The sequence below is a fragment of the Elephas maximus genome, chromosome 19, assembly GCF_024166365.1.
Source record: "Elephas maximus indicus isolate mEleMax1 chromosome 19, mEleMax1 primary haplotype, whole genome shotgun sequence".
Lineage (NCBI taxonomy): Eukaryota > Metazoa > Chordata > Mammalia > Proboscidea > Elephantidae > Elephas > Elephas maximus.
In genome coordinates this window covers 19,951,840-19,979,825 of record NC_064837.1, presented here as the reverse complement: position 1 = coordinate 19,979,825, position 27,986 = coordinate 19,951,840, and the positions used below count along the sequence as shown (strand labels likewise).

General features: G+C 45.0%; 2 protein-coding genes across 7 annotated transcripts in view; one reads left to right on the top strand and one right to left on the bottom strand.

Moving 5' to 3' along the window:
- Positions 1–1,812: 1,812 nt before the first annotated feature.
- On the top strand, positions 1,813–12,860 carry SERPINF1 (serpin family F member 1). Its single transcript, XM_049858832.1, has 8 exons — positions 1,813–1,921; positions 6,075–6,162; positions 7,414–7,612; positions 8,311–8,466; positions 8,886–9,089; positions 10,218–10,360; positions 11,343–11,553; positions 12,485–12,860. The coding sequence occupies exons 2-8, from the start codon at positions 6,082–6,084 to the stop codon at positions 12,742–12,744; spliced, it is 1,254 nt and encodes a 417-aa protein (XP_049714789.1). The 5' UTR covers positions 1,813–1,921; positions 6,075–6,081; the 3' UTR covers positions 12,745–12,860.
- Position 12,861: 1 nt separating this feature from the next.
- Positions 12,862–27,986, bottom strand: part of SMYD4 (SET and MYND domain containing 4) — a 52,530-nt gene continuing 37,405 nt past the window's right edge. For 4 of the 6 annotated variants that reach the window (XM_049858828.1, XM_049858826.1, XM_049858827.1 and 1 more), the window contains exons 6-11: positions 20,217–20,399; positions 19,401–19,561; positions 18,038–18,170; positions 17,089–17,205; positions 16,763–16,886; positions 12,862–15,437 (exon numbers count right to left, since the gene is read on the bottom strand). In XM_049858828.1, coding sequence (XP_049714785.1) covers positions 15,284–15,437; positions 16,763–16,886; positions 17,089–17,205; positions 18,038–18,170; positions 19,401–19,561; positions 20,217–20,399 — 872 coding nt within the window. In that variant the 3' untranslated portion in view covers positions 12,862–15,283. Of the gene's footprint in view, positions 15,438–16,762; positions 16,887–17,088; positions 17,206–17,602; positions 17,713–18,037; positions 18,171–19,400; positions 19,562–20,216; positions 20,400–27,986 lie in introns of those variants that run through there. The other 2 variants (XM_049858829.1, XR_007513938.1) reach the window with 2 other exon arrangements.

Sequence of the window (27,986 nt, the reverse complement as noted above, 5' to 3'; positions counted from 1 at the left end):
CTCAGATTCACATATTCCAGAAAACCTTCACCAAACCTCACCCCAACTGTGGTACCAATACCCTAGGGAGCACTGCTGTCCAATAGGAATGTTAATATGAGCTGCAAAGGTGGGCCAGTTATTTAATTTTAAGTTTTATAGTAGCCACATTAAAAAATAAAAAGAAGGAGCACTTGGTAAATGCCTCTCTGCCCTGTGTTTCCCCAATTCGTGAATGGTATTACCCTCAATAAAACTCTTCACTTTTTTAACAAGAAAATAAAAAGAAATAAGCTAAATTAATTTTAATAATGTTACTTAACCAATATAATATCATCTCAATATGTAACCAATATAAAACTTATTGAGCTATTTTCCGTTCTTTTTTCATACTAAGCATTCAAAATTTGGTGTGTATTTTACATTTACACTTATGGCAGATCTCAATTCAGACTGGTCACATTTCAAGTGCTCTGCAGACAGTTGTGGCTAGTGGCTGCCATACTGGATAGCGTGGCTATAGAGACTGCTATCATAGAATGTGCTGTATTACACTGGAATGATCTGTTCTCATCTCAGCCTAATTAGCTAGTAAATCTTTGGAGGGTGAACACTGAGTCATCTTCTCCTCCTGCTCGCCATGTACTCTGTGTAGTACCATGTATAGTGCTTTTAGGGGTACTCGACAATTTTTTTGTTGAAAGGGACTGAAGTCTATTGACATATTTTTCCTTAAACAAGCTGAACACTGCCCACTGGAAAATTCTACCCAGGGGCCATAGCTCTGCTCTCTGGAGCCTTGAACGTGGACACCTGAAATCTGAACATAGCTGTCAGTTCCCCCTAAATTTTCTCTTCCTGAAGCTATAGATCTTTCCAAGCACTCCCCTTTCCTTTTCTGACTTCTCCTGTAAATGACTACTGAACTTTCAATCAAGATTCATACCTTCTTAGGAAATGTTTTGCTATATTCTCTAATTGTTTCTGATGTCAGTGTTTTAGTTTCTCAACCTCATTGCAAGTACCCAAACACCCCAAGGCAGGCAGGGCCTAAGTTTTCTCCTTTTCAGGCAACTTCTACTACGCCTGGCTTGGTGCTAGGCACGTGGTAGACATCCTTCACTATTAATGTGCACAGTGGGTCTCATTTCTTTCTCTGGTCATATGTTTTCCCCACTGCCGTTTCAGACCCTCGGAAATCACAGAATTTCAGAACTGAGAAAACATGCAGACCTATCAGGTCTATCCCTTCCTTTTTCAGACAAGAAACAGTAGGAGCCAGGAGAGTTACCTTGCCCTGAACCCCAGGGATAGTGCCAGAGCCACTATCCAGAAAAACACAGTCCCAACCACTGGGCTCGTTTTCTCCACTCCACCAACCCGTGTCTCAGCCTTCTCCTGCAGGATACCACTCCTCAGTCCTGTCTCCCACCTGAGGCTGGCCAGGGTGCCCTCTGGGGGTCTGCCAGCTTGCAGGGGGTCCCAGCAGGCAGCATGCAAGGCCAGTGCCTTGAAGGAAGGTCAGGTGGAAGAGTGGGATGTGTGAATGTGTGTGTTGTGGCAGAAGGGCCAAACCAAACCCACCGCCGCTGAGTTGATTCTGACTCATAGTGACCCTAGGTAGAGCTGCCCCATAGGGTTTCCAAGGAGCAGCTGGTGGACTCGAACTGCTGACCTTTTGGTTAGCAGCCAAATGCTTAACCACTGTGCCACCAGGGCCCCCGTGGAAGGGCAGCAGCGGGTTAAAGTTAACACCAGACAATGATGCAATCACAGAGCCCAAATTGAGTGCAGGTTGCTTTAAGAAAGGAGTAGCTGTAATCTGAAGCCTTCTGGCCAAAGCATTGGGAGGCAGCAAAAAAGCAGTTGTGCTTGCTGGGGCCCCCCAGTGTGCAGGCTCTGAGGGACCTAGGCTGGGAGTGGAGCTGCAGCGCACCCGCAGGTAAAGCAACTCCCCATCTGGTCTGTGTGCTAGGGGAAGTCTGCGTGTCCCCTGGACTGGGAGGACTGGGGAGAGGCAGGGGTACTCCGGGGAGCAGAAAAGAGAGGTGCAGGAGAGAGGAGGTGGGAAGTGGTAGACCCTGCAGCTTGGACACTGGGTGAGTGGATGAGAGAGGGCAGATGGAGTTGGGGGGGGGCAGAAGGTCAGAACCTAATTATCCCCAAACCCTACTGCACTCATCAGAAACAAGGCTGGAAAGACTTTTGAATGAAGTGAGTGGGAAACAACAGAGGAAGCGGTTGGGGAAGCAGACAGCAGTGCCTCAGAGGGGCTTTCTGCCCTGAGGGAAGGATGGGCTCTCAGGGAGCTGCGCTCCCCCCTGGGCCAGTCAGGGAAGCAGCCCCTCCTACAGCCCGCCTCATCTTCAGCCCAATTCCCTGGTCCTTTTTCAAATCAGCTGGTGCTGATTTCAAAGATAATTTCCTAACACTGCCCAGCAGTTGGCCCTGCTGAGCCTGCCCCAGGGCTGGGATGGAGTACTGCTGGGTCCTTCCATTCAGCCCCTACCCATGCTCTTTGGCCAAATTAGCTTTAAAAGCTGGGAAACCAATGGAGTTTTGGCCTCTTGCAAAAGATGACCCCTATCTAGCTCAGCCAGTAGATGTTATCTGGGGGCTCGGCTGCCAGTGCTGGAGAGGAGCGCTATCCGCACCCTTTCCTCTCCTGGGGGCAAACCACAGCCAGGAGACAAAGAAAAGCTGTGGACTTCCCAGAAACCCCGTCACTGTCTGGCCTATGACTGTCCACTGGGAGTTCAGACCCCAGGCTGAGGGTGAGAGAGGAATGGTGCCAGGAGCCCTGTTCTAGGGCTGGCCTCTCTGATGTCTGGGGAGATACAACTCTGGGGACCCCGGTCTGACTCATTCAGGCTCTGAGACCGCAGAAGGAGCACTGCCTGGGGGCTGGTGGGGTCACCATGGTTGGGCCAGGAAGGGACCCCTCCAAATCCTTCTCCCAGAGCACGGGGAGAGGGAGGGGCCCTTCCCGGCACTGCCCACAAGGTCCACTGCCATGTGGCTTGAAGGCCGTGTGGTTCTGGGAGGAGGAAAAGGAGGGACTGTGTTTGTCTCACACTGGATTTAATCTGAAACACATGTACTGGCTCTGATCGCTTCCTCCTAGCTTGGAGACAAGATCACAAAATTCCAGCTCCTTGTGTCTCTTTTGATTTGGGCAATGTGGCAGATAGTAAGGCCTGACCTTGGCCTAACAGGAAGGATATCTGCTCCCCCCCACCCGCCCCCCGTAGGACTGGAGTCTGGTGTAGGTACTGCCCTTTGGACAGGATGGCACCATTACCCTTGCCTCTGGCCAGCCAATGGCCGCCTGCCCCAGCCCACAGGACAATCACCTTCCCCGGGGAGCTGAATGTGCTCGGAGGGGCCCCTCATGCAGACCCCTGCTCTCTGCCCTCACTGCCAGTCCTTGTAGGGGGCTTTTAGTAATCTCCCCACTTCCCTTGGCCCTAGGGCTTGGGGTGCCGGCTCAAAGAGGTGCGATTAATACTAAGTGTCCCCCACGGGTAGCCCTGGGCCAGCTTTGGATCCATGTGCTCTTCCCTGCCAGGTTCCCTCACCTCATCTTCAGTCCTCAGCCCACTCGCTTGGTGACAATGATCAGTCACAACGATCTTAATCAGGGACTCAAGAAGGTACTGTCTTTGAGTGCTTTTGAACTGTCAACTTAGTTTCCTTAAAAAATGATGCCAGGATGACCCTCACCTTTCCCCACCCCCAGCCAGAGGGACTAGAGCTAACAGCTTTTCCTCTAGCCTTGCCTCCTATGCATCTCACTGAGTTTCAGTGTCCTCTCTAAATAAACCAGTCTGCTGAGGCTCAGGAGGGGAGGCTACTGCCAGCTCTGGGTGGGGCTGGCTGGGTGGAGAGCAGCTTTAAGCTTGAGTGGTGTTAAGGTCTCTATTTTGCACTGCAGAAAGCTTTTCCTGTTGTCTTGATGGAAGATTCTGCCCTGAGTCGTGGGGGTAGCCATGTGGAAGAGCAGCTGGCGGAGAATCCAGGGATAGTAGAACTCACACTTTGAGATGTCAGCTCGAGATCAGTGTCCAGAAAGCAAGCCGGGCTGGTTTCCACTGGCAACCCAGCCTGAAGCTGAGCAACCTCAGGAGGCGATCTTTTCTTTGTTGCCATTCATGGTCTACAGTGTTGTCCAGTGGATTATCAGACTTCACTATAAGGACTTTAACTGAAAATCACATACTGCACTCCAAACTTTCCTGATCCAATTTGTTCTGAGAAGTCAGAAAAGTGTGTGTGTGTATGGGTATAAAAGGATATTGAAGAAACCCAAGAACTCCTTGGACTGTGTATACATGTGGTGTGTGCTGTGCATATGTGTATATGTATGTAGAGGGATAATGAAGGAATCGAAGGAATCTTTGGCTTCTGCGTGTGTGTTTTGCACAGAAGGGGAGCAGAGGCAGGGGAGACAAAGTAGTTGAGATGGTAGATACTTGACCTGGCAGTATGGATGGAGGGGGAACATGGACCAGCCAAAGGTCCTGCGTGCTGAGGCCTTGTCTCACTTTCTAACCAGAAGGTCTCTTGGGAGATCCTATCTGAACCTCACTGGTTGCCTTTGTCCCCTCCCACCCCCAGATCCTGACTCAGAGGTAAGTTCATAGATGAGGTGAATGCAGGAAGGCCAGAGGGGTAAGGGATGCTGTAGCCCACGTGCCCTGGGTCCAGACTTCAGAGTTTTACCTCGTGGTCCAAGTGCCAGACCAGAGGCTGGGCAAGCCAGGGCACTACTGAGAAATGTGGTTTTTTGACTTGGAGAAGAGAAGGTTCCAGGGACTTAAGAGGTATTTTCTGAAGAGGGTAGTAAGGGAAAGGGGTATAGCTTGCAGGGGAGAAGTGGGGCCAAAGGATCCAAGTTACAGAGAGACATATTTTGGCTCAGAGGTCATTTGAGAGCTTACCTGTCTCTGGCACAGGTAAGTGCTCTTAGGGCATTATCTAATTTAATTCTTATAACAATAGGTAAGTACTATTTTATTTCCATTTTATGGGAGAGAAAATTGAGATTTAGAGAGCTTTAGCAGGACCGGTGGTATAAACAGCTACGACTTACATTTTGTACCTCTGGGGTTCCTTGGGAAGGTAATGTCCCACTGATAGTATGTGCTGCCAGAAGGCAGGGCCCTATCTAACAGTTTGAAATGGAAACAACAGGCATGTGCTGCAAATTAGTTTTTACAGGATATTGTGTGAGGCGGTGCTGAATCACTGAATTTTTGGTAGGAAAAACACGAACTTTGAAAATTTCTATTTGATACACATGTACCTCTGGACTCTGAGGGTACATATAGGATTTGTGGAATGAGGCATAAAACAAATAAACTATATTACCTACCAAAAATACAGACACACTCAATGATTCAGCATGCCCTCCATTACTGAAAACACGTTATCAACGAAAAACTGAAAGGAAAAAATAATTGGGTCACAAAAGGGTTGAGAGGCAAAATTGAGATTTGAAGCCAGGCTGTCTGGTCCTAGACCCTGCACTCCTAACCATGAGAGTGAGAGCTCTTAAAGCAGAATTGCTGAGATGGGAATGCGCTCTCTTATGAGGCCACAAATTCCAGGTAGATGGAATTTAAGAGGAGAATCTAAAACTTCTTGGGGCTAGCACTGGCTAGTTCAGATGCCTCCATTCTTGGGATTCTATGGGTTATGACACACTGCCCTGAATTCCATTAAATGAACTGTCCAGTCCCTCTGGGGAAAAGCCTCCTTGTGCATTTGTGCTAGGCCATGCTTCCTACAGAGACCATTACTGAACTGCCACTGCTCTGGGGCTTTAGGTTGGAGAGTGGGGCCCCTGACAGAGACAATGGGATACAAGCACCAGCCTGTGAAAGGACTGTGGGCCATGAGGCAGGCAGGTGGATGGATGGGGAAGACCCTGCTGGGAGGGAGGGATAATCAAGCCGAGGGTCCACATTCAGGCTGGAAAGGCTGGAGAAAAGGTGACCAACCCTGGCAAGCCCAGCTTCCTGCCTGGGAGGCCCAGTGGCAGGCACAGGCTGGTGGGTGAAGGAAGTAGCCACTGTCTCTCACTTCTCTTGCAGGCCCAGGATGCAGGCCCTTGTGCTGCTCCTCTGGACGGGTGCCCTCCTTGGGCATGGCGGCTCCCAGAACACCGGCGGGAGCCTGGAGGTCAGTGGGCTGGGTGGCTGCAGTAATCCCAATCTCTCCATAGCAGACAGAACAGGGAATCAGGCACCCAGGTTCCAGGCTAGGCTCTGGCCTTTGCATCTAGGGCCTTGGTGTCTCCATCAGCAAAACGGAGAGAAAACGTCTTGTTCTGCCTTTCAGAGAGCTTGGTGCAGACAATGGTAAATTCTACAACAGTGAAAAGCAAGAGCGCCTTAAAAGTTTGGGGCTGTCCCTTCAGGAAAGACCTTGTCTCATTATCTTGCACTCCTGTGGGTCCCTACTGAGTGGACAGTGTCTGACACCGACCGGGGCACAGGAGAGGATGTAAGAGAGGGACAGACCTCTTCCCTGCCCAGAGAGAGAGCAGACTGGGTGTGAAGGCAGATTCTGACAATTGGAGGGAAGTCTAGGCTGTGTGGCAGTGGGGGGTAGCTGTCACATGAGGGACCAGGGTAGCTGGGACACAGTGGCTGGAGCCCTGGACTTTGTCCTGAGTTCTGAGTTTGAATTTTGGCTCTACCTCTCACTAGCTTTGTGACCTTAGACAAGCTGCTTTGACGTGAGTCTCCATTTCCTTATCTATAAAAGTAGATTACAACACCCATCCTTACAGGGCTGTTGCGGCCATTCCCATTCATTTTTTTCTCATCTCATCTATTGAACACCTTTCGGCAGGTGCTGGGGATGAGTGGAAATAGAAAAGGCCCAGTTTTTGCCTCCAAGGAACTCAGTCTTTTGGGATATCAAACACATCAACAAGTATGAAATGAATAACTCAAAGGGAAACAGCCAGCACAGAGCCTAGCACAAGGCAGGTGGTAAAGAAGTAGTAGCTGACTCTGAGAAAGAGGTCAGAAAATCAAAAGGTCTCTCAGTTTGGGGTGATGATGGAGGAGGTGATATTTGATCAGGGCCATAAAAGCCAGGGAGGTTTTGATGGAGGGATGGCATCTAGGCAGAGACCCAGAAGCAGTAAGCAAGGTCACCTGGTGTGGCCTGTGTACGTGTAGGTTTAAACAAGCGTTTAAACTTAGCTAGACAGTATCTCTGCTGGGCTGCCTCTCCCCAGCAGAGAGATCATGCTTCATCAGGGAACATAAACTCATTCCAACCTTAGGTGAAACTCACCGTAATTAGGAAGGATGGTCTGAGGCCAGATGACAACCCCACTTGAAGTGATGAGACACGTTATTAACTGTGCATCTCCACTGATCCTTGCGTTCAAATCTGGGACTTTCTGTGTCCTGCCAGGACTCCCCAGCCCCTGATACCACGGGGCTACCAGTGGAAGAGGAGGATCCCTTCTTCAAGGTCCCTGTGAACAAGCTGGCAGCAGCCATCTCCAACTTTGGCTATGACCTTTACCGTGTGAGATCCAGCATGAGCCCTGCTGCCAATGTGCTCCTGTCTCCGCTCAGTGTGGCCACGGCACTCTCTGCCCTGTCACTGGGTGAGTTCTCACATGCAGAAAGCCCCATAAGCCTACACCTGCCACAGACCTGAAGGGGCCCCACTGGGCCTCCTCACGTATGTGGCTCTTCGGGCCCTAGAGACATTCGCCTCAGGGAAGGGTGAAGAGGCGCTGAGAGACTGGGCCCAGCAGGGTCTTGACTTGTGCGAGTGGGCGCTCAAAGCCTGTGCACACACAACTCCATCGTCCCTTGGGATGGGGCCGAGCACTGCTGATGCTGGTATGTGGCTTTGGGGGCCACTTAATGACATGGTGGCTTCAACATTCATTCATTCATTCCTTAAATGCCAGCCATTGGGCTAGGCCCAGGGGCTTTAACCACATATAAGCAGACATGGTCTCTGCCCTCACTGGGGTCACAGCTGGGTTCACAGTGGAAACAAATAAGTAACCACAAAGTAGTCTGGCAAGTGCTGTGACGGGAGAAGTACAGGGACTTGTACCCCTCACTCCCACCCTCATATCTCTCTCTGAAGCCTTTAGTATATTTAGGAAAACCTTTCAGAATACAGTAGTGACCTCTAATTCCTTGCCCGCCTAGAACATCTCCAGCATCAGTCTACTCAGGCTCTCAGCAGACAGAAAGAATAAGCGTATAGCATCTCCTGTCCCGGGAGGTAGGCTCTTTGAGCCATGGTGGGCAGTTATCTAGGCTCACATCCTTGTTTCTTGGCCAGGAGCGGAACAGCGAACCGAGTCCACCATCCACCGGGCTCTCTACTATGACCTAATCAGCATTGCAGACATCCATGACACCTACAAGGAACTCCTCGCCGCAGTCACTGCCCCTGAGAAGAACCTCAAGAGTGCTTCCCGGATCATCTTCGAGAAGAGTGAGCTGCCTTTCTAGCCTGGGCTGTCTGAAGAGTGTGGGGCTTTATGCTCCACACTGGGGATTTCTTTCTAAACAATTGCTTATGTATGCTCAGGCCAGGCCTGGCACTGGTGGGCAGGAAGGGGCCTTGCGAGCCCAAAGAGGATCAGAAAGAGGAAGTGGCCTTAGTGAGAGAGGGGGAGGGCGGGCTGGGGGAGGACAGAAACGTGAAGAGAAACAGCAATGGTCGAACTCTGTTGTTCCCTGTTCAGTGCCTGGGGAAACTGGCATGAAGTCCCAGCATTAAGTCCTGGGAAGAGGCTGGACAGGAAGTCAGGGCCTGCTGAGTACTCAACCAGAGCTTGAGCTGGGCATGCTCTCAAAGAGAGGATGCTGGTTTAGCTCTCGTGCACCAACCTCTGTCCTATTTCTTCCCAGAGCTGCGGATAAAATCAAGCTTTGTTGCGCTGCTGGAAAAGTCATACGGGACCAGGCCCAAGGTCCTGATCGGCAACCCTCGCTTGGACCTCCAGGAGATTAACAACTGGGTGCAGGCCCAGATGAAAGGGAAGATCGCTAGGTCCACAAGGGAAATGCCCAATGAAATCAGCATTCTCCTTCTTGGTGTGGCTTACTTCAAGGGTGAGGGCTGCCCCACTTCTTTTTTGGCCAAGGGTGGATGGTAGGCATCAGATAGGGCTGGGCAAGAGAAGTCAAAGGGCTTGCCTGACGTGAATGCAGGGGCAAATACAGGAGAGAGGCCAAGAAATACACTCACCTCAGAGAGATCTGCTTGTCACCAGATCTAAGAAATTGGCAAATATCTGATAAGTGTCTACAAATATAAAAGGCTTGTGGAGAAAGAACAGCAGAGAAGGAAAGAGAACTTATACTCGAGTGCCTGTCGGGGGCTGGGCACTGTGTTAGATTTCTGGCTTTGGAGTTGGGCAAGGTTCTAGACCCAGTTCTACCTTTACCAGCTGTGGAACTCTGCACAAGTTTCATAACGTTTCTGGGCCCATTTTCTCATCTTTAAAGTGAGGACAATACACCTGCCTCACAGGCACTTTATCCATGTTGTCTCTCTCTTTACAATAATCCTAGGACTGGGCCTGGGACACAGCCGGAGCTCAAGAAATGGTTCCTAGTTGTCTAACACTCTTCTTTTAGGCTGCTAGGCTGTGGTGATGAGCCCAGAGATCACAGCTCTAGTTTGATAAACAGCCTCATTCAGACAATGCCTTGGGCGAGTTTTGGGGCAACTTTCCCCTAAAGTCCTAGAGAAAAGCCCAGTGGTTTCCTACTTCAAGCACTGATTTCCAGTGATTAGAAGCAGTAGCTACAGACGTCTACTGAAGGCCACACTAAGCTAAATGAGGTTGGTCATCAGCTCGCTTAGTCACTTCGCCGATTTGGGCTTCAGTTCTCTCAGCTATAAGATGACCCCTGAGGTCCCCTCCAGCTCTGACATCCTTTGGTTCTGTCTCCCACTGTAAAAGTGAACCCCAGTTTATCCTTCTCACAGGCTATTATAGAACTTGTCTGATCCAGAGTTAAATCAATGAAATAACTTATTTCCTTCTGAATTTGCTTCTGGAATATAACCAGGGTCCTAGAAGTATTGTGGCCCTAACTACGTATTTTGAGACAGAGCTACTGGCTGACGTGTTACGACCAACTAAGATTCCTTTAGCCAATTTTCAACAACAGCATGGTCCCACTGCCTTTTTGGTCTCTGAGGCTCAGGACACTCCGTTTATTTCATTTCAGGGCAGTGGGTAACCAAGTTTGATTCCAGGAAGACCTCCCTCGCGGATTTCCACTTGGATGAGGAGAGGACCGTGAGAGTCCCCATGATGTCAGACCCTAAGGCCATGTTACGCTATGGCTTGGATTCTGACCTCAACTGCAAGGTCTGTGGGGCAGGGTGGGTGGGGGGAAAGGACAAGGAGAAGCAGAATGGTGTAGCAGAAACAGAATAAGCTTTGAGATCATAGCTGTCTAAATTTTACCTGCTGTGTGACTTTGAGCAAGCTAGTAACTCCCCTGAGCCTTTCCTCTTCTTAAACTGGGAGATGAGCTAGTTACTGAAATGGCTATCTAAGAATCTTGTTGTAAGGATTAACGAGGTGATGTGAAATGAGCCCTCAAGAGTGGGCGCTCAAATGTTGGTGTTCTTTCTTTTCATCTTAACTTTTTCTTTTTCTTTTTTAGAGACCTTTTATTTGTAGAATTCAAAGTTAAACTTTGGAAAACTATCACAACTCCAAATTGCTGGCATTCTGTCTTTCATGTGTATGTGAATTCTCTCAACTCTAAGTCAAGGCACGGATCTCTTTGCAAATACGACAAACGCTCCCGGAATTCTCTAGACAGTTGCCATGTATGCACATGTACAACATTTCTGCATATGGTTCCAGGGGGCTCTTGGGACCCCTGACGTCATTCTTTCCATAGACCTTAGATTAAGAACTTCTACTCGAGGACCCATTTTATAGCTGGTTTTGTACCCGCCAATGCCTCATTTCCAGTCCAGTGCTCTGTACATAACAGATGATTAGCAAACGTTGGCAGACTGACCATGGGAGAGAACACAGACTTGAGCTTGAATTCTAGCTCCTCAGAATGACAGGAGATAATTCTTTCAGCAGATAACTTCAGTTGGCATTAGGCCGCGGTAACAAAAGGCAACAGCAGACTTTTTGAGGGAACAGCAGGAGATGACTGGCTGCCAGAAAGCAATAGCCCAGAGGGGCAATTCTTAAATAGATTATGGTCTAGGGGAAAGCAAGAGGCCAGGGCCCCAACATGGGAGACAGAGTAGCTGTGTGTGTCTGTTCTCAGGCCCTTGGGCTCTAAAGGACTAACCCATGTGCTTCCTCACTGTTGTTTCAGATTGCTCAGCTGCCCTTGACTGGAAGCACAAGTATCATCTTCTTCCTGCCCCAGAAGGCAACCCAGAATTTGACCATGATAGAAGAGAGCCTCACCTCTGAGTTTATTCAAGACATAGACCGAGAACTGAAGACCGTCCAAGCAGTTCTGACCATCCCTAAGCTGAAGCTGAGTTATGAAGGCGAAGTCACCAAGTCCCTGCAGGAGATGAGTATGTCTGCAAGATCATTTGTCGGTGGGAAGGAGGACAAGTCTTTGAGGCTTCCCCTTGCTAAGCAGAGCTCAAGAGCTCCACGGGATTTATCTTAGTTATCTAGTGCTACCACAACAGAAATACCACACAAATGGATGGCTTTAACAAACAGAAATTTATTCTCTCAGTTTAGGAGGCTAAAAGTCCAAATTCAGGGTGCCAGCTCCAGGGGAAGGCTTTTTCTCTGTCGGCTCTGGGGGAAGGCCATTGTCATCAATCTTCCCCTGGTCTAGGGGCTTCTCAGGGTAGGGACCCTGGGTCCAAAGGACGCGCCCCGCTCCTGGTGGTATGAGGTCCCCTTCCTCTCTGCTTGATTCTCTTTTATATCTCAAAGAGATTGACCCAACATATAACCTAATACTTAGATTAAGTCCTGCCTCATTAACATAACTGCCTCTAATCCTTTCTCATTAACATCATAGAGGTAGGATTTACAACACACATAGGAAAATCACATCAGATCACAAAATGGTAGACAAGCACACAATAATGGGAATCATGGCCTTTCTGGGGGACATAATTTAATCCATAACCTTGCTGAAGGGAGGCATGGATGGTTCCTTAATTCTAATAGTGCTGGAAGGAGACAGCTGAACTGCCTTCCTGTGAACACTCATTCCCCAACCCCATGAGGATATGTCCTATAGCAGGAGCTAAGAACACTGCTTCTCCAGATAGGTGTCTGACCGGTTTCTAATCCTAACCTCACTGCTGTGTGCTCTTGGGCAAGTCACTTAACCCCCATGAAGCTCAGAGCTCTATATACTTGACTGTGCTCTACTCTCAGCTTGCTAGCCTTCTTGGCAATCAGGATTTAAGAATCAGTATTATATTCTTTCTTGGGGTTTAGGATAAGGCGAGGTTTTAATTGAAATCTCTATCTCTGCAGAGCTCCAGTCCTTGTTTGATTCACCAGACTTTGGCAAGATCACAGGCAAGCCCATCAAAGTTACTCAAGTGGAACACCGGGCTGGCTTCGAGTGGAACGAGGATGGGGCAGGAACCAACTCCAACCCTGGGGTCCAGCCTGCCCGCCTCACCTTTCCCCTGGACTATCACCTTAACCAACCTTTCATCTTTGTACTGAGGGACACGGACACAGGGACGCTTCTCTTCATAGGCAAAATTCTGGACCCCAGGAGCACCTAATGCTCCAGTTTAACGTTCAAATACCCTAGGAGAAGATAAACCCAGGGGATGGCAGGTTATGTATTACGTGAAAGCTGCCCCTATAATGTTCCACTGTATACTCTGCAATAAAAGAGCTTTAGCCTTAACTTTTGTTAACTTGTTCTTCCCTCTTTTTCCAAGCCACGTTAAGTTCACTGTGAAGCCATACTGCCATTCAGGAATGTGCTGGTCTTACAGCCTGGTTCTATGTAAACTCTGCAGAACGTCACATCGACAAGAACTTCTAGTTCTCTGCATTGTGTAAAGCAGGGACTGCTTGTCTGCTCTAGGGGGTGTTCATGTACTAGCACCACTACCTCCCCACCCCAGGAGGGTATCTCTTCTGCCACAATCACTGGAGCACACTCTTAAAGAAACCGGACTTCAGGTTTTTCTTTTTTTGCAGTCTTTTTAAAATTTTTTTTATTGTGCTTTAAGTGAAAGTTTACAAATCAAGTCAGTCTCTCACACAAAAACTTATATACACCTTGCTACATACTCCCAATTGCTCTCCCCCTAATGGGACAGCCCACTCCCCCGTTAGACTTTAGGTTTTAATGCAAGCACAGGTTACCTCCCAGTCAAACTAGCCTGACATGTGAGGATGCAGGATAACACATGGACAGAAGAGAGGTAATTTGTAACTTTAGGAAAAAACTATTTTTTAGAACATCTAAAGAAAGTTCTCAAGCATGAATAAAGCAGGACCTGATATGCAAACACTCTAAAGATGTTCCTCTTAAGGAAGTATGCCTAGTTTACAAATACACAGAGCCTTTTTGGGGAACCTTGAGACACGCCAATTGTTTGGAAGAGAATTACTATAGAATTGCGCAGAGAACTAATTTTTTTTTTCTTGAAAAAGTGAGCTCTACAAAAAAATATCACTGGCTACTTCTGTCACAATGAGTGAGCAGACGAAAAAAACCCCGTTGTGAGTTAGTAGAAAGAAGGATAAATGAAATTCTGCCCTTCATTCAACAACTGTTTGAGAGCTGTATTCCAAACACTCAGCTTCTCAAAAAGCTACAGCCAAGCACTGTCGGGGCTATTCATTTCCTGGTTATAAAGCCATGGCAACCAACTGGTACTTCTTGGGCATGGCCAGGGTTGGCATGCCCTCAAAGCAGGGTAGACCTGGCATTCTTTCCCACTGGCTCATCTGAACCACTTGGTCACCAGTGGTAATACAGCCATCAGGGTTCAGACCCAGAAAGTCTCCCAGCCTCTGACTGGGATGGGGTTTGATAGATAGATACTGTTGTTAGGTGCCATTGAGTTTGCCCCCACATCATGGCGACCCCATGCACAGTAAGATGGGACCGTTGTGATCTATAGGGCTGATTCCTGGAAGCAGATTGACAGGCCTTTTTTCCTAGTCTGGCAGCTCTGTTGAAAACTGTTCAACATCATGGCAGCATACAAGTTTCCACTGACAGACAGTTGGTGGCTGTGCTTGAGATGGACCGGCCAGGGATTGAACCCAAGTCTCCTGCATGGAAAGCAAGGATTCTACCACTGAACCGCCACTGCCCTCAGGCTGGGATGGCCGTCACTACACATCCAGGTGGAAAGAGTGGTCATCCCCAACTTCTGTCTCATAAATTTGAAATCACAAGCACAATGCCCACACCCTTGGCATCTTCTGGAGTTTTTTCCCCCCTTTTTCAGTATTAATGCAGTCTGTATTTTATTTACCAGCTTTGGGAGGTCTGGTAGGAAAAAAATTCTCTTTTTGGGCTTGCTAATAATGAGGAGAACTCAGAAAGGAGGCACATGTGTTGTAAAGTCATTACTACAAGGTTGATCTTATGAGTGTTTGATCAGGGAGTTCGCCAAGAGTATAGAATGAAAGCCAGATAATAAGGGCTGGAAAACTGGTAAAAAACAAATTCAGAGTTGCTATCCCAGGAAGAAATTGCCCAATAATAAGATGGCCCCATATTTATTTCTCTATTCACAATTTATCCTCCACCAGTTTTAACAAAGGATTCAAGGAAGTGAGATACCATAAGTGAAAGTGTGTGCATCTCTAGGGGTAAGGAGCCTCACTGATTTCTTACTTTATAATTATTTTTCAATCACGGCACAACTACTAAGAATTTAAGTTCCTCTTAGGGTAGCACACAGCATTTCATTACGACCAGAAACCATAGGAATGTTCCAGGAAAAAGGACTATGATCATTTCGTGAGGTGGAATCTGGCCAAAGCCCAAGGCTAACACCCAGATGCCTGCAGATCGGCTAAAATCCTTTGAAGGTCGTGGACTCTCCAGATACTGGTTTTAACTGTTCTGGAAACTGGGAGTTTTTCATGAAGGGCAGTTAACTGCTTAAGAAACATTCATCGAAACAGGTGAGCTTCTCTCTCTGAGGTGCTTTCTGAGTCCTCCCCTCCCCTCATAAACTAGGCTTTCAGGCAAGTCTTGTGTTTACTGGCAACAGCTCAGCAGCACAGAGCCTCTCCAACTCGTCGTCTATGGGTTCCTTTCCTGTGCATCAAAGTCCCCTTGGAATCCTAGCCTGAAGGCCCCACAGGGATGGGCAGCAAGTTCAATAAACAGGATTTCATCTTTTGTAGCTCCTCAATCTCGTCACTCCAAGGGCCACAGTGAACCGACAGAACCTTTTCTGCCTTTTGTATTGTATTCAGAGCTTCGGGTATTGCACACCTGAACCAAAGGAGGCAAGGGGTGTTAATCCACTCATTTAATCATGCAAACATTGAGCGCCTACTCACACACTGTAAAGAATATAAAGTTATATAAGATTGTATCTGTCCTCAAGGATCTTAAAACCTGGTAGGATAGATAAGACACACTCACAAATATACTACAAGGCACAGTTTGGGGAAAAAAGGTATAAAACTTCCAGGATCCAGAGAAACGGAAATCTCGGTGCTTTAATCTGATACTTACCCCAAGACTTACTCAGGAGTCTCCATCTTAGGATAACCAAGTCTACCCCCGACCTAGCTCTGCAGTCCTTTTCTCTCTCTCTGACCAAGTGGGCTGCCTCTATGTTTCAGGTATCAGGTCCATCCATCATTCATAAATTAGCATCAAGCTTCAAATACTTTGTCCCACACAATGTACACCAATAGCAACTTTATGAAGGTGGGAGGTATTTCATTCAAAAAACCTGCAATTAGGACCTCACAATGATCTCAGCAACAAAAGTAGATAAGGCAGCTAGCTGCTCAACGACTCTACTGTTCTTTAAAGCTTTAAAGCAGGGTTTTTCAACCTTGATCCTAATGATATTTTGGGTCAAAATAATTGTTTATTGTGGGGGCTGTCCTGTGCATTCTAGATTTTTAGCAGCAACCCTGGTCTCTACACACTACATGACAGTAGCACCCTCCTCCCATTCATGACAACCAAAATGTCTCCAAATCCATTGCCTTCAAGTCGATTCTGACTCATAGCGACCCTACAGGACAGAGTAGAACTGCCCCATAGGGTTTCCAAGGAGTGACTGGTGGATTCGAACTGTTGACCTTTTGGTTGGTAGCCGAGCTCTTAACCACTGCACCACCAGAGCTCCAAAACGTCTCTAGACATTGCCAAATGTCCCCGAGGGGGGCAAAATCACCCCTGGTTGAAAACCATTGTCTTAAAAGGAGTCAGATGCAGACTGGAGGGAAGAAAGAAACTCTGGAGTTGAAGGGGCCGAGAAAGAGGGGGCCAGGAGAGGTGAGATAAACCAGGGAGAAATGAGGAGGAACGCTATCGCAGTGGGTGGGGAGGGCCGCACGGCCAGTTCTCCCTGGGAAACCCACTTCAGATCTGAGAGCTTTCCCCACGTCTCGCAGGAAGAAATTCTGAAGCTTGAACTTTTGTCATTGAAACAGAAGGCAAAGATCTCTCCTAAAGGGGAAATGAAGCTTCAGCCTGCTTAAAAGCATAAGAAAAAGAGTAGTATGCGGAAGAGCCTAATAAAAGACCTAAGGGTACATACCGTCCTGGTGAAGTGCTGCGAAACAAGGGAGACTTACCCATTGAAAAAGATTTGGGCCAGTTTGAAGAGCTCATGGCCCATTTCAATACTGGATGGGCCATGGCGAACCTCAACCACTTGGAGACTCTTCTGTAGGTGGGTAGCTGACTTTTCCCAGTCCCCTGCGAGGAAAGAAAAATCTTGTTCCAGAAAAAAAGCCATACTCTATGTTGCTTAACATTTTCAGGGTGGGGGAAGCTGAATGGAAGGGAGTGCAGCCTCTGTTTAAATACTAAGATAAACAACCAGCCAAGGCCAGGGTCATGGCGAAAAACACAAAGCAGACTTGTACCTCACAATGGAAAATGAAAACACACGACATACCTAAGGCGGCATAGGCCTGGGCCAGGTGATCGTCGATTTCTCCTACCACGGTGTGTTCTGCTGGCAGGAAACTCTCAGCAGCATGCTGGCACCCCAACAACTGCTGAACAGCTTGCTCTAACAATTGAAAGGAAAATGGTCTCACTACAGACACAAATACGGTCCTATAAAGGAGGACCAAGGTTGGGCTGAATGTGGAAACCCCCTTGGCCTCCCTGGATTGTCACCAATCCACAATGTTGCATTTCTGTTCCAATAAAGCTGTTGTTCTCTTACATCTTTTCTTCGTTCATTTCAACAGAAAAAGGTGCTAGGTGAAGCTTCGCTGCATTTGACCTTGGGTTTGGAACTTCAGCTTTCTAACACAGCTAGCTCTACATTACTACTTAGGGTTCTTATTTCTTTTGTCTCTGAAATCTAAGCTAAAGGTCAACTTTCATAAAGTAAATAAATTCCCACAACATCAAGCTAGAAGGTAGAGTTTTCAAGGGTAATGGGAAGCTCCATAACTCACTCTCGGAAAAAAGCAGAATACTCATATCCGTTGGGCGCATGCCCCACTGTTCTCTGGGCTGGCTCTGATGAGGGCAGATCAGCCTTTCTAGGAAGTTAGGTCATTAGACCCTGGAATGAAAATAAATGACACTGAACTTGTGGAACTACAATAAGCACAGGCCTGTCACAGATAACCCTTTAGCCATGATGGGGTACTTGAACTTAGCTATTTGATGCATAAGAGAACAACAGCTTAAATCATCTGGCCCTTTTTCAAGGACATCACACTAACTGAGCTGGTTTGTGTCTCACTGGACTACACAGCCATCTTGTGGCTGGCATGGGGATAATTAAATTCAACTCTAATCTTTACTGAGTATACTTGAGTCCAAGGTGATCTCAGAACGAATAAATGGGAAGGGGCTGGAGGACCAAAGCAGGGAGCCAGTCTCACCTAATTTACCACTTCTGAGAAGCTTCTGGGCCATCCCAACCTGCTGCTGAAGGTCCTGTAACCGAGAGACTAGGTGACTCCTGCTGACTGATTCCGTACAAGATCTGTTGCCACAGCTCAGCACATCCTCTCCCTGTGGAAGTCAGTTTTATCTTTACTCCTAAACATACCCAAGTCAGTTATCACCAGTGCTTGTGCTTACATTATAGGACTGCGCCACAGTTTCTGACCCTGTGGGAGAAAGAGACTCTTGCAATACATCATGACTAAAGCCTGACCGAATCTGGTTTGACAGCAACAATCCCAAGGAAAGCAACAGCCGGATTCCACCCTGAGGTTTAAATTTCGGGACCAAAAAAAAAAAAAAAAAAAAAAAACTGGTACACTTCACAATTTCTTTTCATCTCTATGGCCTCTTTATTATCTCTCTTTGCGGCCAGGACTTTGGATGACAGACATCTTTCTAGTGGTTATGAAAAAGCCATAAGAAAACCAACAGAAAAAGGTGCAGGGTGATGCCACCCCACATTTGACCATGTGTCTGCAGCTTGAGCTTTCCACCACAACCAGTTCTAATTCCACTTAGGGTTCCCCTAACAAGAATACTGCATACTCGGCAGAGGAGAAAATCTGAGGTGGACATTTGCTGGTTTTGGATGCCGGTATCTATGCCTTCATTTGGCAATAGCAATTGATTTCTCTTGAGGGTCCTCTCCCACCCTCCCACAGCCAGTGCCCTGAAGCTGAGGGTATGGACATGTCTCAGATCAAGCCCATTCCTCTGCCCCAAATGGGTGGAAGAAAACTGTGTGATTTTCCTCCAGCCAGTTACTGGGTCAATGAAACACAATTTTTTGCCCAGGCTGTTGGAAGAATGGCACATGTTTTTATCCTCCCGGACAGGAAGGATATAAGGCTAGAGCTGCCAGCAGCCATCTTGCCACAAAAGGGAAGTCTGTCTGAAGACAAGGTTAACACAAAGAAAACAGGGCTGAAAGAGGTAGAGAGAAAAATTCAGTCCTGCTGACATCATTTGAGCCTCTGGATTAGGTGGTATCCGAAGTAGCCCTGCCTCTGGGATTTTTTAGTGATTTACTTGAGCAAATAAATTCCCAGTCTCCCCCCTCCCCTTAAACTAGTTTAGCTGGGATTTATCTGTCATTTGCAAGTGAAAGGTGACTGAATCCAACCTTTCTGTGCTGTTCCTTTGGAAGGATAATCAATGTGTGGGAAGACAGGATGAAAGGGAGGGGCTATTAATGCTGTCAGCACCTATAAGCCCCAACAGATTCCTCCTAAAGATTTATAACCTTTGGTCTGGCTAGCTGACCTCCAGGAAGAGAGGGGAAGGAGAGACATTTACCTGCATGACAGCTCTGCAGCTGTGACAACAGAATGCTGCCCACCTGGGCCCTGCAGTGGCTCTGGGCTCCTTGTGACACGCTGGGCAGGTGCATTCAAAGAAATACTGAGACCTCAGCTTCTGCTGCCTTTCAGCAACAGCCATCCGGCTCTCATGAGGCCCTGCAGAGAGACCCTCAGCCAATGTGTAAAGCAAAGCAAGAGACAGTCAAGAGACAGGTTAGCAAAGGGCCTGGTCAATTATTCATCATGTGATGGGTACCCTTTAGCCAAACATTTGTGGAATCCAAACCAGGTGATATAGAGTCCACTCTGACTTATGGAGATCTCATCTGTGTGTCAGAGTGGAGCTGCGCTCCATAGGGTTTTCAGTGGCTGATTTTTTTAGAAGCAGATCACCAGGCCTTTTTGCCAAGGTACCTCTGGGTGGACTCAAACCTCCAAACTTTTGGTGGGCAGCCGAGCACATTAACTGTTTGCACCAGCCAGGGACTTCTTTGTGGAACTAGATAGAGAAATAAGCTTCCTGGTTGCTGGGATAGGAAAAAAAAAATTCAAGAAGTTGTTCCTAGCCTATTTTCAGAATAGAAGTTTAATAGGAACCAAGCAGTGAGACACATGATAAAAAAAAAAAAAAAAGCTAGGCACAAAAGCTGGCACAAAGTGTCCTAGTAAGGAGGTCCTTTTTTTGCCCGAAAATGCACTGCCTCTTCCAGGATACAAACACTGGGCGCCTGCACAGTGGCCTGCTCATAGTTTTTGACCCTGTTCTTTTCTGTTGGAAAAGGCAGGGCGGGAGGGAGGAAGGATGGCTCACCATAGCAGTGGAGAATCTCCTGCCCTTTTGCAATCTGCTGTGATGCCCGGATGGTGGCGACAGTGCTAGTGAAGGACACGCTGGTGTTGGGCCTGCAGGAATGGTTCAGGAGGCTGACAACAGGGAAGATGCCTGTGGCAAGGCGAATCTCCCTGCTTTCGGTAATGATGCTCTCTTTAGATCCTGAAAGTGCAAGAGGAAAAGGGAAAATGTCTCAGGACATTAGTCCTGGCCTCACCATCCACTTCTCAGATGAGCTGGGAAATTGGGCCTGAAGCCCATCTGAGTCAGAGCTCCACAGCCAGATCCAATATAAATCTGATGGAACATGACTCACAGCAAACTCTGGTCCCCAGGAAGCAAAGTGAATGAACACGCGAAAAATCCACCTGGATCCTTGAACCTAACCCTTGTGTCTCAATACGACGAAAAATACAAAGATTAGAATTTATACAAAATAATAAAAAAGGAATTATCAGTAGGGCACTTTCCAGCCAGACAGTTTCATAACGTTCATGAGGACACAGAAACCGAAGTACCTGTTGGGATTATTTTCCAAAGACTTTTATGGTCCAAGTACTTTGGTTTAACTGGACTTTAAAAACAATCAATATTCTTTATGCTTACCTGGTCATTCTGCCCTTCGTCCCACCTCTCTGGGGTATCAATCAGCAGTAGTTCTCACTGAAAAGAACTCTCCGTACCAGCTCTGTTCATGACAGTCTCACGTCCCAAAGAATCTCTTTTTTGAGACACAATTAACTAGCAACTTAACTGAGCTGATTCTGACTCATAGCAACCCTATGGGATAGCACTGAGTTACCCCATTGAGTATCCAAGGAGTGGCTGATGGATTCGAACCGCCGACCTCTTGGTTAGTAGCCAAGCTCTCAACCACTGCGCCACCAGGGCTCCAAACAACTACATGACTGGAAATTAGAATGGAAGGAATAAAAATGCCTCTAAGCAGTGAGGTTGTTTCTGCACCAAAGTTCATGTACTTTTACTCATAGGTGAGTTCTCTGTACTCTCAGACAGGCCTATTTGCTCTTATTTTAGACACAGTAGATTGGTTATTCAGTTTCTCAGGCCACAACAATCCAGAAGAAAAGAATTAATAAGGAAAGGAGAATGTATAAGGGGCAGGTTTTCTGACAATGGCAAGAATGGAGAAAGCGGAAGAAAGCTTACACAAGAATAACTGCCTGAGGACAAACAAAAACGCCAGTACAACTCAAGTTTTCCCTCCATTGTAACACTTCCTTTAACCAGAGGTTCCTAGGCTGACAGCATATGTACACGGGCTTTCGTAATAGTAATGTTTTCCAGGACTGTGCACAGTATAGATGACCTCGGCGTCCAGGAAGCCTTCAATTATGTTTAGTAGTCTAAGTCTGAGGAAATGGTACTTCCCACAAGACTGGTTGAAATACAAAAGATATTGGTACTTAAAAGGAAGCCTTCAGTTGTCTAGAAAAATCATTTATACAGAACAACTAACGTACTGTATCAAGTAATTGTCATACCACAGTACATATGCCAGGAATCCAATATACCACTCACCAAAGAAATAAGTAGCCTAGGTACAAATGCGAAAGTGTTCTATAAAGGAAAATAATAAATATAGGAATAATGTTGTCTCTGTAGAAAATTCTATTACCTGTTGCTATGGAAGACAAGAATAGAACAAGTAAATAAAATTCACGAAGAATCCAAATGACTCAATTTTAGTCAACAATTCTACAAGCTGTATTAAAATCATCAGAGCTTCTCCTAAATGCTTAACTGGTTCTAATTTCACCTCTTCTTCCTCTCCTTGTCCAACGGCTACCTTCTGGGATCCATGCTAATGAGCAGTGAATAAGCTAAAAGGTAGGCAGCAGGAAGGAGCAGTACAGGGCACAAACAATCTGTAGCCTGAATAATCAGTCTCTGTATAATTAAAGGTTGACTTGCATTCTCAACTACTGGTAACTGGCAATTTGTATTAGAACAGTTGCGAAAATTTTTTCAGAAAAAAATGATCACAATACAGTGAGTGATGTCAGCTTTGTGAGCTATTTATAGATTATCCCTTAACAGAAGTAGGCCCAGGAACTGAGTGCGGTACCTGTTAGAGTATCTCTCTAATTATTTCTAAAAAATGAAGTATCGATTTTTGAAAATTATTCAATATTTTGCATTAGTCATTTATTAGTAGAGGTAACAAAAAGTGAGAACATGTATGTGCCTTACCAACCAAATTTAATGTCACATTTTGTATTAAAAAAGTATGTGACATTTCGTATAAAAAACCCCAGCAATTTAATATGTGACATTTTGTATTTAAAAAAAAAAAATTTGCAAGGTGTATTTTTGATTATTTTACCAAAAGTGCACCTTGCTGGTATCCCTTTTGCAAAGAATAAAAAAAAGGATTCGTTCACAATATTTCCAGAATACACTTTGGAATATACAGAAATGAGAAATTTGTATATACGTCCAGTAATCAAGAACCCAAACCAAAGGTTGATTCCTTGGTTGGTTGTTGAAGAGGGAAAGCAAAGGGCAGTGGGTGGATCTGAAGATACATTAGAACCTGATTTAGCCTTGTAGATGAGAATCCAGATATATCACAAAGGTGCCATTCCCACTGAGACAGAACCACACATATCAAGGTCTAGAATGTCATCAGTGGCCAGTTCTACCCCCTAAGTACCAGAGAGAGATTTCTGAAGAATTTTGATTAAATAGGATTTATGCAAAGATAAGCATACATTTTTATAGGTTTTTGTCCAAGTCTATCCTATTTAACACTTTAATCCTTCATCTGTGCTACTAATTAAACAGCTGCTAATGAAATTCAATGAGAACACTAAATTGGGAGGTGTTGGAACCCCAAAGAAATAATAAAAAGGGATATAACAAGATTAGAAACATGAGCAGACTAAAACAAAACTAGACTGAATTAAAAAGTGAAAGTGAACATCGCTAGTGGGTGTGTAACTGGTACAAATTCCTGGAGGGCAATTTTACCATATGTATCAAGTACTTTAAAAATGTTCATGGCATTTGGATTATTTTTATTATTAAAAAAAACTAATTAAAAGGTATACATGATTGAAAAAAATTAAAAACTGAAAATTACAAAGAAAATAGGAGTCATCTATAATCCTATCAGCCTGATATAACATTTCGGTGTATCTTCTTGCAGTCTTCTTTCTATGCCTATATATGGAATTTTTAGCTTCATTAGCAATATGGTACACTTTTCCTTCTTTTCACTTAATATATCATGAACATTTCTGTAAAATAAATTTTTAATGACTGCCTCCCACTACAGGGACATTCCATATCTAATTTCTTACTGTTGGATATTAAGGGTGTTTTCAATTGTTCACCATGATGACACTGTGATGAGCATCCTTACACATTGCTACACAAATTCCTAATTATTTCTTTAGCGTAAATTCCTGGAAGTGGAGCTACAGGGTTAAAAGGATACGTTCCTGGAAGGGGAATTAGAGGGTTGAAAGTAAGTATATTTGAAGGCTCTTTGGTGTATCATTCTGCTCTCGGGAAAGGCTGTATATGAAAATGCGTGCATGAAGAGTGGCCATTTCTTTATATCCTAGCCTGTGATACGTATTATAAACACACACACCTTTGCCAATCTGTTAGACAAAAAATGGTATCTTGTTTTAAGTACTAAAGCGAGGTTAGGCTTTTTTTTAAGTTTCTGGTGAAAGATTACCCAGCAAGTTAGGCTCCCATTTGACAATTTCCACAGACTGTTCACTGACATTAGTTACATTTACCACAATTTGCCAACATTCTCTTTAATTGTGTCTATACCCCCAGCCGTATGTGCTCAAACATTCATTTTTACTTTGGTTGTGCTGTGCTCACTAAACATGTATTTTCTTGGCCATTTTTACTACTACTTTGAGAAACTGCTTGTTTATGTGTATTTTTTAACAGGTGTATTGAGGTGTATTTCTTTCTTAGTCATCTAGTGCTGCTGTAACAGAAATACCACAAGTGAATGGCTTTAACAAAAGAAATTTATTCTCTCACAGTCTAGTAGGTTGTAAGTCCAAATTCAGAGTGTCACCTCCAGAGGAAGGCTCTCTCTGTCGGCTCTGGAGGAAGGTCCTTGTTATCTAACTTCCCTTGGTCTGGGAGCATCTCAGCACAGGAACCTCAGGTCCAAAGGATGTGCTCTGCTCTCGGCGCTGCTTTCTTGGTGGTCTGAGGTCCCCAACTCTCTGCTTGCTTCCCTTTCATCTCTTTTAAGATAAAAGGCAGTACAGGCCACACCCCAGGGGAACTCCCTTTACATTGGATCAGGGACGTGACCTGAGCAAGAGTGTTACATCCCACCCTAATCCTTTTAACCACAGGCAGAGATTATGATTTATAACACATAGGAAAATCACAAAATGGAGGACAACCACACATGGCCTAATCAAGTTGACAAATATTTTGGGGGGACACAATTCAATCCATTATAATTTCCATACCCTAAAATTTACTCAAGTGTACAATTCAATGATTTTTAGTAAATGTGCATGGTTGTACAACCAACACCACAACCTAGTTTTAGAACATTTAGAACTATTTTTAAAAGCTGATTTTAAGAGTTGTAGAAATTTTCCTTAATTTTGTCATTCACATTTTAATTTTTGTTTATGGGTTTTTTTTTTTTTTTGAGGGGGAGAGTTAATATAACAACTATTTTATTTGCTCACAATTATGTGGACAAGTCATTTTGGCTGGGCTCAGCTGAGTCGTTTTTCTGCTGGTCTTGCCTGAGATCACTCATGTGACTGCACTCATCTGGTGTCTCAACTAGGGCTGGATGGTCCAAGACAGTCTCACCCACACGGCTGGTGGTTGGTGCTGGCTGCTGGCTGGCCCTCTCTACATGGTCTTTCATCCTCAAGGAGACTAGCCTAGCTTATTCACATGGCCACAGCAGCATTCCAGGAGCATGACTGCAGAAACTACAATGCCTCTTAGGCTTAAACTTAAAAGTCACATAATGTTGCTTCTACTGCATTCCATTGGTCAAAGAAAGCCACAAGCTAACCTAGATTCAAGAGGAGAAACAGCAACATTAAGTTACAAAGGGGCAAACATACAGGAATAGGAGAAACTGTTGTGGCCATCTTTGCAAACAATGTACTCCAGAGGTCTTGAGGCTCATCCAGTCCTCCTTTTCAGATGAGAACACTGATACCCACGCAGGGTAAGTGACTTGACAAAGTTCATACAAAGAGTCAGTGATACACCCAGAATGGGAACCCAGGTCTTCTGTCTCCCAGTTCAGTGTTTTTATTCCTTCAAGGACTTCTTACCTGCATCACCTTTTTTACCCAACTTGATGTTTTTGATATTGGTATTTAGGTAGTTAAGGTAGCTGTCTTTTAATTACCTAATTTTGGTATCATATACTTTAAAAAGGTTCTCCCACTCAAGGCTATATAAACGTTCACCTACGTGACTGCTCCTTAGAAGTGAGGATGGCAAGACTTTGTCTCACATACTTTGGATATGTTAACAGGAGGGACCAGTCCCTGGAGAAGACATCATGCTTGGTAAAGCAGAGGGTCAGCCAAAAAGAGGAAGACTCTCGACGATGGGCTCAAATACAGCAACGATTGTGAGGCTGGCACAGGACCGGGCAGTGTTTCATTCTGTTGTATACAGGGCTGCTGAGTCAGAACTGACTTGACGGCACCTAACGACATCTTTTTCTAGATATTTTATGATTTAATTTTAAAAATATTTAACTATTTAATGATTTGAAGAATCTAATTTTTTTTGGCCTATCATATCAGTACCATATTATTTTTAATTATTGTGGCTTTAATGCTACTATGAAATCTGATAGTACCAAGGCCCTGCTGTACTCTTAAAAAAAAAAAAAAAAGGCTATTCTTACTTATTCAGGGTGAACTTTAGAATCACTGTCAAGTCCCAAGCAAAATCCAATTGTGATTTTATTTGAAATTGCATTAAACTTACCAGTTTAATGTTGGGGAAATGTCATTTTTTGTAGCGTTCAGACTTTCCATTTAAGAACATGGCATGTCTCTGCATTTATTTTAAGCCTTCTTTTATATCCTTCCAAATGAAAATACTCCTGCATTCCTGAAAGACACTCTACTTGGTCATATATTACCATTACTTTAATAAACTGCTGGATGTGATACGGCAGCGATTTACTCAGGGTTTCTACATTTATATTCACAAGTGAGCCTGGTCTACAGTTTTTAGTCTTGGCTTTGTAAAATGAGTAGGAAAGAGTCCTAGTTTTCCCATGTTCTGGAACAGTTTACGCAGCATCGAAACCATCTGTTCCTTGAAAGGTTTAAAGAACTCACATGGAAAAGAACGGATCTATCTTGTTTTTATGGAAATATTTTGAAAACTTTTTCAATTTCTTCCACAATTATTGGTTTTTTGAAGCATTCTTCTTCTTCTGGGGCAATTTAGGCAATTTATATTTTCTAAAAAGTTGTCCACTTAATATCCCCAAATTTCATAGTCTAAAATTGTATGAAGTATTTTCTTAAATTTAAAAATAAGTTTATACCATTGGTTCTATTTTCTTCATCATTCCTAATTTTGTGTTTGTTGTTTTCCAAATAGATTTCTTAACTAAATCTGCCAGATTTTTATTTCAGGAGTTGGCAAATTACTGCCGGTGGCCAAATCTTGCCCGATGCCTGTTTTTGTATAGGCCATAGGCTAAGAATGGTTTTCATATTTTTGAGTGGTTAAAATAAAATCAAAAGAATAATATTTATAACCTATAAAAAATGACAAGAAATTCAAATTTCAGCATCCATAAATAATGCATCAGAACCCTGCCATGCTCATTGGTTCATGTATTGTTTACAGCGGCTTTGGTACTACAATCTCAGAGTTGAGTACTTGCAAGAGACCACGTGGCCTGCAAAGTTGAAAATATTTACTATCCCTCCCTGTACAGAAAGAGTTTGCTGACCTCTGATCTATAGAATACAAGCTTTGAGACTCTCCATGCTGAAACAGATCATCAACTTTAGCTCTCAGAAAACAGATTGTGTCTATTAACAAAAATGGTTAAGTACCCAAGGAGAAACTGGCAAAAACTCCATAAAAAAACCAAACCAGGCCCATTGCCGTGGAGTCGATTCTGATTCATGTGACCCTATATATATATATATATATATGCACACACTAAATTTCTAGCTTATTATGTTATCTTGGTTTTTAGATCCTTATTCTTCATATAGCTGATCAGTTCAAGTAAAAGTGGTATATTACAATTTCTCACAACTACGGAGTTTTTGGAGCTGGTTAAGTGTTTGGCTACTAACCAAAAGGCTGGCCGTATGAATTCAACAGCCGCTCCCTGGAAACCTTATGGGGCAGTTCTACTCTGTTCTGTAGGGTTGCTATGAGTTAGAATCAACTTTACAGCAATGGGTCTTTTTTTTTTTGGTTTGGTGGTGCATTGGTTAAGAGCTACAGTGCTAACCAAAAGGTCGGCAGTTTGAATCGACCAGCTGCTCCTTGGAAACTTTATGGGGCAGTTTTACTCTGTCCTATATTTTTTATAGGGACACTATGAGTCAGAATCAACTCCATGGCAATGGGTGTAGTTTTTTTTTTTTTTAAACAGAGCTTTTGCCACTTTCTCCTTGTATAACCCACTGCCGTACTTAACCGTTTTTGTTTATAGACACAATCTCTATGCTTCTGAGAGCTAAAGTTCATGATATATTTCAGTGTGGAAAG